The 16,505-nt window shown below is 40.8% G+C and overlaps 1 protein-coding gene across 3 annotated transcripts in view; it reads right to left on the bottom strand.

The window, feature by feature from the left end:
- The window catches only part of LOC308280068 (inositol polyphosphate-4-phosphatase type I A-like), a 101,898-nt gene that overhangs the window by 4,021 nt on the left and 81,372 nt on the right, over positions 1-16,505 (bottom strand). For all 3 annotated transcript variants that reach the window (XM_080720329.1, XM_080720328.1, XM_080720327.1), the window contains one exon: positions 16,039-16,193. In XM_080720329.1, coding sequence (XP_080576455.1) covers positions 16,039-16,193 — 155 coding nt within the window. The remainder of the gene's footprint in view (positions 1-16,038; positions 16,194-16,505) is intronic.

Below are 16,505 nucleotides of genomic sequence, written 5' to 3' on the forward strand. Positions count from 1 at the left end.
ACACCAAAATACCTATGAGAGTGGAATCCGCGTTCCGCCAATGCATTTCAATGAGAGTGAAGCGGTTTCAGGCCAGCAGAGGATTTCTGCAAAAAACGCTCCCTTCTCATTGAAATGCATTGGCGGAACGCGGATTCCACTCTCATCTGTATTTTGGTGTGAGGGCACCCTAACAGAGTATTTCTGCATTGCAGTATTGATACTTTTACTTGAGTCAAACATTTGAGTACTTTTTTTCCATGCTCATCATACGCAGAATGTGTGCATTTAGCGGTCAAGGGGAGGATGTGAGGAAACTCCCTGAGGTGGCGCTATTTTGGTCTGATCCATTTCTTTACTGGGTCACTGGGAAATGAGATGAAGCTTCTAACTCCTGCCAGGCCGCATTGATTTTGACATCAACATTTGATTTACCGTAGTTTTAGTCGTAGTAATTTGAATAAAATTGCAGTTAGCCATATTTTAGTCACCTGAAATGTTTTAAGTGTAGTTTTAGTCAACTAAATATCATAAGATTTTAGTCGACTAAATCTACAGTTGATTTAGTCTACTAAAATATATCTTAGCAGGCCGCGATAGCGTCGTAATGGCTGATTCATACTAGCTGCAAGCTGAAAATAGGAGATGTCACTGCACAGGTAATCTCTCAAGACCCCTCAGAATGTAACGTTGTTGTAGGTGCACAACACAGGACAGTCCATCTGTAATAGCATAGCATCTACACAGGGTCAATGTTTACACTCCCAGAGATAAACCAACACATTTTGCTTTTCAGGGGCATACAAAAAACCTTGAAACCCTATATTAAAAATATGATAAAAATAAAATGCTCCAATGCTCCATTATTAGGTATTAGATGTTAATAAGCACACATTCAGTGATGCATTGCGAATATCATAACATATATTGATAATGAATAATATATATATAAGCTATTTAGTAGTGTTACTGACAATACTCCCTACAGTAAAATCTCTCTCTCTCTCTCTCTCTCTCTCTCTCTCTCTCTCTCTCTCTCTCTCTCTCTCTCTCTCCCTCTCTCTCTCTCATTCTCATTCAAAACGGGTAAAATATATTAAAATATGTAATATATTAATAATATATAGATTCATTCCACTTCAAAACACACATCTTATCTAAATATATTCTCATTCTTAAGCTACCCATCCAAAACGACGTGGAATTGCTTTGTTACAGTAGTTTTTGGACGTTGTTTTGTTTTTGGCAGTGGTGTAAAGTAATTTACTTAAGTACAGTACTTTTGTGCACTTTTGAGGTATTTGTACTTTACTTGAGTATTTCCAATTTCCAATACTTTTACTTCTACTCCACTACATCTCAGAGGCAAATGTTGTACTTTTACTCCACAACAATTGTTTGAAAGGGTTAGTTACAGAGTTGGGTGTAACGCGTTACAAAGTAACGCGTTACTGTAATAATACTACTTTTTTCGGTAACGAGTAGTGTAACGGTACTACTCCTCCGAAATAATAATAACACTACAAATACTGCCTGGTCGCGTTACTCGCTACTCGCTACTTTCGTGCCTGCAGTTTCTGCTTCTGCCTTCAGCAGGAACCGATTGTAAACATCATCACTTGTCTTTTAAAACATTGGAACTGCCATTTATCTAAAATAACTAACCAAAGAAGAGGTAATCAAACACATTTGATAACACATTTGATTGTCAGTGCAGCAGCAGGTCACGGTGACACTGTGGCAATCAAGCCGCAGCCAGCAGCCACCCGACATTTGATAACCATCGCATATAGATTAATACAAGGGACTAAAAACAGCAAACCCCCCAAATACGGATATTTATAATATCAAGCAAAGAAATGAGTTACCTTTTGCCCATGAGAGAAAGGGAGAGAGAGAGAGAAAAGAGAAAAAAAGAGTGGCACGGCAGCGCATCACGAGGTGCGCAAAGCCGACGTTTGAATCACAGCCTAGATTAATATCCTACACGTGACAAGATACATTAAAACCCCCAAATAGTGAGTATTAAATATCCAGCGAGCCACAAGAATGAATTAGCCTACTGGAAATGTACGGTAGGCTGAGAGAGAGAGGGAAAAAGAGCACCTCACCTTTGCTCTGAGACTCTGACATGAGCTGATGATGACGGACAATTAATAATTCCTTATGCAAAACCATCGCTGCATGTTGCTTTTTTAAGCAAATGGGAAGTTTTCCGCTGCTAGAATTAGTTTGACATTGTTTTAGTGCTTCTGCTGCACACGGAGTCATCTCATTGTAGTTCCATCACTTTCGCCTGCTACAGTAGGGTAGAGTGGGGGAATAGGCCCCCCCTGGGGTAATAAGCCCCCCAGCTGTATTTGACTACAGAACTACCTACTTACTAATACAAATTATAATAATTACTATATGACCTGCTGCGCTCTGTGGGGGGAGAATCTCCGCCAGGTCATGTCCACCCCTGGACTGGAAAATTCATAGGAGCCAAATGGAATGAAATCTGCTTAAACTGACTGACATATGGATACAGAACTATAGGCTATAATGTCAGGTGGAAACCATGTATGTCCATAAATAAATGAATAAACTCATATGTGAGCTAAATAAGGCCACAGGGGCTCAGAAATAATTTAATTATTATAATTTTGATTAATTATTATAACTTCGTATTATTAATATTATTATTATTATTAGACTCATTCAAATGACCACCAGTGAGCCCTGCTCACTTCATTGAACAACATAACTGTATTGTATTAGATATTATAATAATATATAATAAATATTTAATACATCTAATATATGTTGGCAATGCATCTCAGGCTTTTTTATGGAGTAACGCAAAAGTAGTGTAACGAGTAGTGTAACGAGTTACTTTCTCCAGGAAGTAATGAAGTAGTGTAAGGCACTACTTTTTTCAGAGGTAATATGTAATATGTAGTGCACTACTTTTTGGAGTAACGGATCCCAACTCTGGTTAGTTACTAGTTACTTTGGAGATTTTACATTTCGGCCATTTGAAAATAGCCAAACTTGTACTTTTACTCAAGTACATTTAGAATAACTAACTAACATAACTATATCATATGGAAGCTATTTGGATTGGACTTTCAGACACGGATTGTTAAATCCACTCTATCCACTACACCAGGGTTCCCCAATTAGTTTTCCCCAAGGGCCGAATTATGTCTAGGGTACCAAGCCGAGGGCCACAACATTGCAGGGGGCGACGGTGGTGTTCCCGCTACTCCAGTGACAGTTCAGATATCGTCGTTGTCGGGTGAAAATCTTGTATGTCCACAACCGTTTGTTTCGCATTTATCATTTTAAAAATGATTTAAACTAGTGAAAACAGCCGATCTACAAGCACACAACGCCTCGCACCGCGAGGCGTTGTGTGCTTGTAGATCTGCTGTTTTCAATTCTTTAGTGCGACGGCCATGTATGATGAAGCAGGGCTTTACTTTGCAAAAGAACATACAAATTTGGAGATACAAGGTTTCCACCCGTAAACGACGATATACTAGTGTTGTTGCTGCTCTTATACCACCATTATGGCCCGCAAATGGCCCGCGGGCCGCCTATTGGGGAACCCTGCACTACACTAAACAAAACAGAAAAACCCCTGACTGAAGAAGCATTTGGCACAAAGCATGAATACATTCCTTATCTTCTACCTGGTTTCATTTTTCCTATACCGACACTGCAAAGCCAAAGAGCACTAACTGCCTGAGCAAGAGCGCGCCACCAGAACGGTAACCGGAACGCTCGTCCCAAAACACACCGGCATTCATTTTCTTTCATAGACGGCTCACCCCACAGCAATTTTCAGGGTTCCCACATATTTTTACCAATTCATTTCCAAAACTTTTCCAAAACCTTTCCAGAATATTTAACCCAATTCCCAGGACTATATAACAATAATTCAGCTCAATAACAAGTCGCTTACTCCTATGCGCAATGCCCAAAGACAGGTAGTGTATGCCAGTGGTTCTCAACCTTTTTCAGGCTGTGACCCCTGAAATAATCATATTTTAACTGGGGACCCGGCACCCTGACAAGCACTAAGATAGATAAAACTAAAATAGCAGATCTACACGCTCACAACGCCTCGAGCATTTGTAGATCGGCTATTTTCACAATTTCTGCCTCTAATATTTGACAATTTGGCCAATATTAAATTTCTAATTTCAGAGGCATTAACAAAATCAATAACCAAAGACAATGCATAGCTATTTTTTCCAAAACATTTCCAGTACTGGAAAAATATTTTTCTAATTTCAAAATATTTCCAGGAATTTCATGACCGTGGGAACCCTAAATTTTTGTAATTGTTTCATTGACTTTAAAATTAGGAATAAGTTTAGGGTTTATAGCCGTAGTTTACGTTTGGGAACATGGTTAGGATTAACTTTAGGCATACCGTAGTTTTACTGAGGTTAAGGTTAGGATTAAGGTTATGTTTAGGCATAGTTTTACTGAAGGTAAGGCTAGGAATAAGGTTAGGTTTAGGCATAGTTTTACTGAGGATACGTTTAGGAATACCTGGTGGTGCCGTTCTGAGGTTGCCGGATTTGACCAGGGGTGAGTGCGTTTTGGGGATGCCAGGTGATGCTAGGTGATGCCATTTAATTTATATTGAAACGAAATCCTCCCCGTCCCAAATTAATGAATAAATTAAATCAAATAACTAGTTAATGCTCTTTGACAGTATCGCTTAACTGCAAACACAGTTGGCTAACAATTTGTCAATTATTATTATTAGATTCGATTATTTGTATTTATTATTAAAATGGGCTTAAAAGTCCTGACATTTTAACTAGAAATGTGCAGGTACTTTATATACTGTACCCCCCAAAAATCTTTTTGGGGACCCCCAGTTTGGGACCACCTGATCTAGAATAGATGAAACAACGGTCAGCCAGTGTACAATCACTCTTACAGCTACAACATATATTATATGTCTGAAAACGTGTAAACGGATATTCTTATAATATCTTTGATAAATGCTCTTTAGCATGTTGGACACTGCATAATCAAACACGTTTTCCCCTGAATATCCTACTGTCAAAGTCAGTATACATTCCAAAATCAGACAATTTAGGAAATTGCTTCTGAGAAATTAATAAAGATTCAACTTTGTCGAGGCAACAGAGCTGATCTTCACTGCATTGGCAAGAATGACGGAAACGCAGACGTGGGCTGAATTACTACTGTGAATGGATCCATTTGGATCTCCTGGGATCCATCTAGCCAGCCCAGTGAGACAAATTACGTTTGTCAAAAGAAAAAGAGTGCTAACCCCTCTGAATCTGCCCGCAGGCCAGGATAAAAGTCTCAAACTGAGTTAACATTAAGTTGACACACCAAATGACTCCATCTCCACCACATGAACCCTAGCATCCATTTTCTGGGCATGTCATTTGGTGAAAATATAATACATTTGCAGAAAATTGGCCATAATACAAGATCCTCTGTAGAGAGGAAAAATCGAACAAACAAGGTGAGTATGTATATAAACAAGGTGTGTACGTATATATACTGTACTTTAAGTATATTTTGATACCAATACTTTTTACTCAAGTAAATGTTGAATTCCAGACTTTTACTTGTAACAGAGTACTTCAACATTGCAGTATTGATACTTTAACTTTTTAAATTGGAGTACTTTTTCCACCACTGTGTTCAAGTGGTTTAAATTACACCTCAACACCATGACTTTGCCCGAAAATACTGTAGGTCTGAAATGAACCAAAACGTTTCTCTAAAAGATACAGTAAGTGAATTACCAGGTTGCATGTAAACAGTCCATGAGCAATAAAGTCAGTAGCAACCGAACCCACGTCTGCTGCAAAGTGCGTTAGCTCTAGAAGTAGAAGACAAACACCGCCTCTGCTGTCTATAAAAATACAAATATCCAAGGAAATCAATTACCAAATATGGCCAAAAAGGCAAGTAGGATCAAAATGTGTTGGCTTGATTTTGAAAAAAAAGAAGAAAAAAAGAAATCTTAGCCTTATAGGGTATGTGCAACGGCCCATGGAAGACATTAACAAATCAAGCAAGCTATTTTAACAACTGAAATGAGCGAATCCTTAATAGTGCAAAGCTGAAGATATAAATTGCATTAATAATAACAACTCTGTGCTGAAAACATTATGCAATCTGCATATGCATACAGATATATTATTCACACCGACGGGTGATATAGTTAACTTCCAACAACCTGCTTAGCAGTAGGTCTACGTTTGGACAAATATAATACAAACTGTCACTGTATTTCACGGCAATAGATAGGCTGTGTTGTGTTGGTTTAACGCAGGCAGGACACTTGCTGACGGCACAGGTCACAAAAAAAATAAACTGCACATTGGAGATCTTACAAGGTCAAACCTCTTTGTTCCAACTCTATCGGGGGGCTGGAGGAATTGTGGAGCATGCAAGAAAACTTTTAAGTGTTTGTCAGTCATCATCGGGCCCACACACCACCAACCAGAGAGTGGTGGTGGTGATGCTCATTTATGGAATCGTCTGGTGGAGCATTCGGTCGGAGTAAACCTCCATACTCTCTCTTCATGCCCGCCACTGGAGAGCATTTATAGAAATGTATACAGAACCTGCTTTTTTTCCCCTTGTTCCGTATGCTCCTCTCTCTTCATTAACCGTGGCTGAAATACACACACACTGTCAACTACTGTAGAGTCTCCTTCACATGCCTCAACACCTCATAACACGTCAGACCCGGAGAATCATCGTCATTCTTTTCCAAACCCCTAGGAATGATCCATTTTGTTTTGCCGTATACCTTCAAGACAACGATGACAGTTACGGTCGGTAAGAAACCTGTGGAAAGGAACAAGTGACCGCACAGGGCCCAGACTGTCCTACGCCCTCTTGCCTGACTGACAGGTGAGGTGACCCCCAGCAAAATAGGGAGTCATCATACAGAGAACATCCAGGATCTGGGACGGAGCGCGGCCATTCATTTGGGAGGCAGAGAGTCCACAGTCCACACAGCCCTTTAGTGGAAGGAGCAGTGTGTGTTGTTCATATCACACACACGCACACATATGGTCGTTGTCGGGTGGAAACCTTGTATGTCCAAAACCGTTGGTTTAGTATTTATCATTTTAAAAGTGATTCAAGATAGTGAAAATAGCCGATCTACAGGCACACAACGCCTCACACCGCAAGGCGTTGTGTGCTTGTAGATCTGCTATTTTCACTACTCCAGTGCGACAGTCTTGTGTGATGAAGCAAGGCTTTGCTTTACGATAGAACATACAAATTGAAACTTGGAGATACAAGGTTTCTGCCCGACGGTGACGATATACACGCGTAAAAAGACAAACTCTTGTTGTTGGACGGGTTGCGGGGATGCGTTTGACGCGCTGCTGCGCTTCCAGATTCGTCTCGATCCCCTCCCTCTCTCTCTCTCACACACACACACACACAGACACCATAGTAAAGTTCAGGGGAGCTTCCTCCGGCCCTTGCGTCTCCTCAGCGCGGCTCAGCTGCAGCGCAGCTTGGCCAGGAAGTAGGCCACGCTAAGGAAGATCCACACCACCAGCAGGTTGGGGCTGAGGGCCAGCAGGGGCAGCGAGTACAGCAGGCTGGGGTCCAGCTGGAAGTCCCGCACCGGCAGCACGCCACACAGGTTCTTCTGGATGACGCCTTCCCTCGTCCCAATGCTGCCGGAGGGAGGGAGGGAGGGAGGCGGGGCGGGGCGGGGCGGGGCAGGGCGAGTACCGGGAATCGAAGGGTAAGGTTGGGGGGAAGCGTTATGGAGGTCCGAAATGGAGGTGATGATTTGGGGGGGGGGGGGGGGGGGGTTAGGGGAGGGGAGTAAGATGCCGCAAAGGATTTAGGGGAGGGGGAGATGAGGTTTGGAAGAAGGGAAGTGGTGGTAAAAGTTGCGATGGGGGAGGAGGCAAAAAGGTGGACATGAGGTGGAAAGCGTTTTGAGGAGGAGTGAAGGAGGGAGGAGAGAATAAATCCAAGGAAGGAAGGAAGGAAGGAAGGAAGGGAAAGGAAGGACAGACAGACAGACAGACAGACAGAAAGACAAACAAATAGGGAGGACAGGGAGAGCAGGAGTGATGAGAGCAAAACAGTGAGGAAGGTGGTGAGGGGGGAGTAGGGAGTTGTCCAAGCGAAGCCAAAAGCAACAGATGGAAAATAACCATGCAATATGGACATGGACACACGGAAAATGGCGAATTAAAAAAGCGTTTCCCAGTTTTTTCCCAGGGAGTATGAAGGAATGTTCCAAAGAACATAATATGTGTTAAAAAAATTAAATTAAAAGATATTCAGTTCCACCAAAACAAAAACAAGCAAGCATTCAAAAAATTAACGAAATAATACCCAAAATGACAAATGAACCGATCATATGAACGCACAAGGATTTAAACGGACAGAGGGAGAGAGAAAGAGAGAGAGAAAGAAAAATTAAGATATAGGTTCTACATCTTGGGAGAGAGGAGAGAAGCTAATGCAGAAATTGTCCATGTTTTCTATACTTTAAGACATGATGATGAAGATGAGGAGTAGAGGGTAATATTGAGGAAGATGAGACAGAGCTTCTTTGGGCTACATTGTTAAATCGGGGGTAAGGAGACTGAATTCAATTCACGAACACAGGCACCGTTCAAATGAACACATCACTAAGGTGATGGGTTCAGGGACATTTTCATAACAACAAGGTGAAAAGGCTTGTCGTTGTTTCCAAGAAACACCTTGCTTAGAAATACTGTATGAATTGAATGAGTCATAATAACATGACTAAGAAGGATACAAGCTACATTGTAAGAGAGAGAGATAGAAAAAAACTCTTACAATAACAATGTGATGAATTTTTAGATCGAATTTTGGATGGGTCAAATATTGTCCATAATGTTTATCTGTTGCAATCGAAAATATTACTACATTTAAAAACAAATGCAAATAAAGGGGATCCTAACAAACTACAGTACATGAAAATAGAGGATATGCACATGCATAAAGTGAATGGTAAATCGAGTGGCAAATCGAGTGGCAAAGTGAGTTTAACGTTGTTTAACGTCATTTAATCAGATAGGACTTTTCTGCTTGGATGTATGGGCTGTCAGAAAGTAGTTTTTACCACTCAGTAAGCGTTCCCGCATAACTTTCAGGTATGATGATGATGTCATGCGCATAGCCTCTATACTTGCAGTCTATCAAACCAGGTAAGATTAAGTGTCAGACTGTCCGTTTAAGTGTACCATTGGTGCACTATACTGTATATCAGGGGTTCCCAAACTTTTTTGGCTCAGGGCACCCCTATGAATATTTTTTTCATCCGAGGCACCCCTACATTATTATATTCCTAATTTTCAGCACCTTATATTTATAGCATATTTTAGCGATTATGTTGCGAGGAAAGCGAGATGACAGCCATTTTAGTTAGAACTGACTGAAAAGAACTAATGTATGTACTTCAAGTTTAAAATGATACTAAATATATTTTTAAATGTCCAAATACATTTAAAATATTAACAAATTATCTCGCGGTAACCCTGGACTGCCGTTGCGGCACCCCTGGCCTGCAGTCGCGGCACCCCAGGGTGCCCCATCACCCACTTTGAAAACCACTGCTGTATGTATCTGTACCATGCCGGTCATGTTACACTCTAATCAAGACATTGTCATTTGCCATGTCATTTTAATCTTTGGAACAATTCAAAAAAGAAATCTTGTGCCCTCAAACTTCACTTGAAGGCACAGCATACCGGGTGCAGCTACTTACCATACCACCAGCTCATCAAAACTTATACTAACATCAGGTTTAGCTACTGTACACATCCTGTTTATTTATTTTCTTCACAGAAATGCCTGTATATCGGCTCCGGTGTTTCCATTGCAATTTTGGGGCGAGACACGCTGTATTCAACGGCTCATGACTAGAAAACCGAAATGACTCACATTTTCTTTTCCCTTTTCTGCAGAAGCACAGAGATAACCTCCGTCTTTACCGATCGTACTGGAGATAACTATTCTGTGACAACTTGAAAAGGTAAGGAAAACGGAAGCTCTGTGTCAGTGGCTGGATAATTTATGCATTTACTAGGAAGTCAATTAGTTAATTAGGCCTCATATAGGCCTACTGACAGAATCAACATTCCTTTCAGTTCATTCACCTGTGCTAAAAGTAGCCTATGATTTTTGAGACCTGTATCACAATGCAATGACATTTCTCAGTCACAGTGCAGAGAAGCAACAGAACCTCATGGACAATAATAATAAGTATTTAAGTTGTGTTGTGTTATTTTTTTGTTATTCTACTGTTAAAACTAATGATAGGTTCTTGGTTTACGTACAATCCTAGATTACTATTGCTATACATTTTATGTATTACCTTGTGCTGTCCTTGCTTATCTAGATCAGTGGTTCTCAAACTTTCAAATTTAAAGGTCTCCCCTTAACTCTGACAGTGTACACATGGAACCAAATGGACCCTAAATGGGTCCATTTGGTTCCATTTGTACACTGTAAAAGTTACAGACTTGTAAGGGCCAATTTAGACCCCCATAAAAGGAACCTAGCGAGTCCCTGAAATCCACTTTGAGAGCCACTGATCTAGATTAAGAGTGTCAGCTAAATGCCTAAATTGTAGTTAACTCTTAATTCCGTGAATTGAATTCCAGACTCCCATCCTCACTTGCTGGGTCAAGACCAAAGCGGGGGGGAAGCGATGGTGTGGGAGGGAGGAGGAGGGGTAGGGGTCTGCCATCGTAAGACCATACAGTCCGGACACATGCCTCTTCCCACAGCGTGCACTGCAACTTAGGGCTCATACCAAGCAAGATGGAACCGAATGCCACGACAAGACAGTTGTCAGGGAAATGGGCATTTTGGTCTCAGCGGATAATGAGGAGAAGAACAGGAGAGGAGGAAAATGTCAGGAGGAGGACAGAGGAGGGGGAGGAGAAGGGGAAGGAGATATCCTGTATCCACTAACATCAGGGGTCTTCAACATTTTCAGGCCAAGGACCCCTTAGTTGAGAGAGCGATGAAGCAGGGACCCCCACAACCTTTTCATAGATTCCATATAGTTTCATCGTTTGACAGCACGATCATCATTGTATTTTGGATTCATGTCAATTTGTGTTTTCATATATTTAACCCCTTGAACCGTCAATACTTAATAAACTTGACCTTTCACTCTGTACTTCGTCTGCTCTTTTCCCCCTGTACACCAAAGCTCTTTGCCGAAAAAAGCCGATCTACAAGCTCACAACGCCTTGCAGCGCGAGGCGTTGTGAGCTTGTAGATCGGCTATTTTTGCCTAAAGTTCTCCGAATATGGACACTAGGGTTCAAGTGGTTTATATAAAAAAGGGGGAAAAAAAGTTTCTATCACACAAAGATTTGGAGGATCCCCTGTAGTAACTCTGAGGACCCCCTAGGGGTCCCGGACCCCCTGTTGAAGACCCCTGCACTAATATGCAGATTAAGTGTCACGTCTTTATTGTTGTACAAAAGTGTGGTCCAGATATGAGTTTACAAGTAGTTGAGCGCTGTTTTTACATACACAGAGAATACATACATAAAAAGTCCTATTTGACATTACGACACGTAAAGTCACATACATGTTTGACAAAGACTCATGTACATGTGCCTGCTGGCTTCCAACACACAAGGTTTATACAGTGTCCCATGTAGCAGACAAATTAATGCTTCAAAATATACCAAAAATAAAAAATAGACAAACTATATTTTTGGCGACTCCTATACAAGAGGCAAAGGGGCCAAAATATGATCAAATATTTGTGGAAATTATGTTTCCATTATCCAAAAAACATATTTGTAATAGTAAAGTTTTTGGTCTGTTTTTCTTTTTTGTATATTTTGAAACATCGAAATATATACAGTATAGCTGTATATATAAAGCCTAAGAAATGACACAAGTTTGAGACAGTGGTGCTGAGTTTCAGTCCTAGCGAACTCTACCTAATTAACCAGGTAGTTAATTAATTCAGCAGAATGTTTCGGTTCTTAATGAGTCCCTTGTCCAGTGGTGGAAAAAGTACTCACATGTTTTACTTATGTAAAAGTATCAAGACTGCAATGTAGAAACACTTTGTTACAAGTAAAAGTCCAGTAATTAAAGTTTCCTTGAGTACCAAAAATAAAAGTATTCATTATGCAGAATGTCCCGTATCACAAGTTATCATGTGTAAAATGTGTACAATTGCAATAATTTGGTTAGTGTATGTGGGGGGCACACGTGACGTCAGTCAGAAGTCTCATTACTATGTGGCTACTACGGTTAGGGTTAGGTTTGGAGATAGGGTTAGTAATGTGGAGGGTCTGACGAACGCAACATAGGAGTAACGCAGCCTCACGTAGCCAGGCTTACTCATCTGCGAAGAGAAAAGCCTGGTTACGACGTGAGGCTGATACGGCATAGAACGGTGCTACTTCCGCCGGGAGAATTTCACCGGATGTTATTGTTTTTTCACAGTGTGTTGTATTCCTCGCTGGTGAAAAAAACTGTTCTACTTCTATCCCTTTGGTGGCGCTCGTAATAAACAATATCCAAACAAAAACATGGATTCTGACAAAGTTACACCAATTAAGAGTGAGTTAAGAGCTACAATCTATTTAGGTTTGCTTCACTGGCGGGTGTAAACAGACCTGCACTGCCCACAGCGGATATTGTGGCCAGGGTGGGAGTAACGCATGTCAGAACAACACCACGCACCCAATGTATGTTTTGTAACAACAATCACAATCTACAAAGTAAAAGTAGAGAAAATTGGAAACACTCCAGCAAAGTAAAAGTAACTCAAAATTGTACTTAAGTGCAGTACTTGAGTAGAATGTACTTAGTTACTTTCCACCACTGCCCTTATCAGACCACAGGAATGACTCAGCCAGCGTTAATGAGTCCCCCGCAGGAGAGAACGGAGGTTTGAGAAGCAGCAGCGCTGAGACACCACCAGACAATGTAACAAGACATTCCTTCAACTAACCCAGTGGTTCACAACCTTTTCAGGCTGTGACCGCCAAAATAATCATATTTCAACTGGGGACCCCCCCACCCTCATACGAGCACTAAGAGTTGGTCATTACATTTTGTATAACACGGTTCTATTGTGAAAATAGCAGATCTACATGTTCACAACGCGAGGCATTGTGAGTATTGTGTATTGAGTATTGTGTATTTTCACAATTTCTGCCTCCAATATTTGACAATTTGGCCAATGTTCAATTTGTCATTTTAGAGTCATTGTAGACTGCTTTGATTTAAGTAATGCAGATGGGGACCCTAACTTTTTTTTTTATTATTCTCAAGAGTTAAAGATTCATAAGGGTCCATTTGGTTACCAACTCTTCCATCAGCTGGGGACCACATGGAACCTCTTCAAAGTGGTCCCCAGACCACTGGTTGAGAACCATACAGTAAGGTGATTTGTTTTTGTTGTGTGCTAGCTGAGAACGACTTCTAGCTGAGAACGTCACAAAAACACTGATGGGCAAACAATGTGTCGCCATCCACTGAGTGCATATTATTTATGTTTTGTTTTTATTACATTAATTATTATTATTTGTTGTTGGCCTTATAATTTGAGCTACCATTTTTTGTCTACAAATTGTTTAGTTTAGTTTAACAAGCTGAAAGACAGATTTCCTTAAGGAAGCAGGATCAGAGAACTGGGCGTAAAGGAAGGGATGAGGGGAACATTGGAGTGAAAATGATGGCAGGGGAGGGGGAGAGGGAGGAGGGATGCTGGTCTGACAGCAAGAGTGAGGTGAACATAAGTCCATGGACAGGCATAAAGAAAAAGTGCATTCCATTGGCAACTTGCCAACAAGCCGGAATATCAGTCAAATGCTGTTGGATAGCAGTGTAGACAGACATACATACAGACAGACAGACAGACCAAAGCAGCTACTCTCTGTGATGACACAGTCCAAACATTTAGGCGATTTCTTGGCATTTTGAATGCAGTGTTGTTGTTTTTTTTACTCTTCAACAGACACATGGAAAATTGGAGGAAACCTTGGGTTTCCTCCAAAAGGCTATTTAGCAGCTAGCATTGAGCTAGCTGGGTAAGATTGGTTGGATGAGCTATGGTATGATTGCAGTCATTCCATAATAAATGTAAACAAAGGATCAATATATGTGAATGTCTGGTGTAAATAAAACAACAACCTCAAAATATCCAAGATGCTTCAACTCCAGGTTTCCATGTGCCTCCATAAGGGGACCATGTATGGGAAGCAAGCAACTGACCACATTTCACATGATGGCAGGGGTGTCGCTCCAAATTCTGGGCCCTGGGTACTTTAACTATTGAAAAATAGCAGATATAAAAGCTCACAGCATGGCACAGAGTGCCGCGCTGTGAGCTTATAGATCTGTTATTTTTTGAAAAATCGTGAATATTTCAAATCCTTCAAAGGTTTTTTGAAAAACTTATGTTTCTATGTCAGTGGTGCTTAAACTTTTTCATGTGAAGGACCCCCAAAATGATATGTATTTGGACACGGACCCCCATCTCAAAATATTTAGTTCCAGGGACCCCCCAGAAGCAAAATTTGAGTTACAAATGTTCGCTTAAAAAAATACATATATTCAAAGCTCGCAGCGCGGCACTCAGTGCTTAAAAAAAGACATATATTCAAAGCTTGCAGCGCGGCTGTGAGCTTGTATTTGCTATTTTTCAATAGCTAATGTATAAAATAATTGAGGTCCCCCCCACCTTGGGCCCTAGTAACTCAGTCCCACTCCCCCCCTTGTGACGCCCCTGCATGTCGTACATGGAGGGGGAGAAACTCCAGAGTTCGACAAAATGGCCGACCATGTGAAAGAACGGTCAAAGGTCTGAGTAGTTACAGTCAGAAACATCTGGGCAAAATGTTGAGTATTACTGTAAAATAATCAAATGAAAGAGTGTACAGCTAGCATTTACCATTATTTCATTATTTTATTTGTGTCGAGCACAATGCAAGCACAGGCATTGTGTTATCATTTTTCGGGACTGATAAAACTTCACCCATTGTTTGGGGGACTGAATTCACTTTGATTCAAGATTATTCTACACTCAAGAAGCAGCGGAATATTGGTATGGCAAGCTCAGCAAGCTGTTCAAACAATGAATAAAATATAGTGTATGTTTTGAGATTGAAACCTGCGATGCCACTTACACATATCTCCCCATATTATACATCTTATCTGTAGTGTATATCAACTGCTTTTAAAGAACAACTTAGAGCTAGAGTGCACTGGCATATCTCACGACTGTCCAATATTAGCATTTCACAGCATCTGCAAATTCTGCGAGTTAAGTCTGCTTAGTGCTTACACTTTGCAGGAATAACATTGCATCGCAACATTTTAAAGATTATGTTTAACGGAGTAAAACAAGGCAAAGAAGTCAGTGAAAAGAATGCATAATGCTAATGTCTCAAAAAGAACATGTACTGTAGTGTACACACCTGCATATGATAATAATGTTCAAAATAGTCTGGTGATGCCAACGTTAGTAAACTGTCCGGGAAACGTCCCTAAACTCCAATTGTAATAATCATTTTGCCCAGACGCAGACAGCACCGTCTTGCTTTCTCTGTGAGCTAGGACTGTCACAATTATTACATAATCGTCTAATCGCAATTATTTGAGGTAATCGAAATCATTTTGCATAATCGTCATAATCGTCTCATAATGTTGAGAAATGTTAATATAGTTACAAACACTTTCAAAAAGTAGCGGAAATAGCAGATCTACAAGCTCACAACGCGTTGTGATGCGACGCGTTGTGAGCTTTTGTAGATCGGCTATTTCCACTATCAATGTTCTTTTTTAAGTATAAAATTGGGAAATATTTCAGTAATTTCTTTGTATATTTCAGTTATGTGTCATGATTGCCATGTGCAAATTCAAAGCCTAAAACCCAAACAGAAATGTAATTGTCAACAACAAATACACAATTAATTATCGTCATGTAATGTCATAATCGTGACAGCCCTACTGTGAGCTCATCATGTGTGGTGAGGGTTAGGTGGTGACGTGCAGCCAGAAGCCTACCTGCGCATACAGTCCAGGGCCTGGGTGAAGACCTGGGGGGCCATGCCGTGTTCGTGCTGCATGATGAGGCACTGCTCCAGCGTGACAGACATGGCCGTGCGGTCCTTGGCGCTCTTGCAGCTGGTGAAACGCACGCCGTTCAGCCGCCGGCAGATCTGAGAGGGAGAGGGACGATTGGGTTTAGAACAGTGGTTTTCAACCCTTTGCATATCAAGGTCCATTATTTATTCAGCATAATTGAGCCACGGACCACCATTAGATGAGATTTTGCCTTTCAGACCCAAAACTTATATATTTTGTTATCACTGGATAAGATTTTGTCCAGAATTCCATGCTGTATTGATGTAGGTGCCATAGGAGAGATAACAGGCAAACATTGACCTAAATAACTTCATTTTGAGTGCCTCAAATGCTGTTTTGGGCAATTGTGGTTTGAGGTGAAATGTATTTCTGATGTTTTAACCAAA

The sequence above is a fragment of the Nannobrachium achirus genome (genome assembly GCF_963921795.1).
Source record: "Nannobrachium achirus genome assembly, chromosome: 24".
NCBI lineage: Eukaryota > Metazoa > Chordata > Actinopteri > Myctophiformes > Myctophidae > Nannobrachium > Nannobrachium achirus.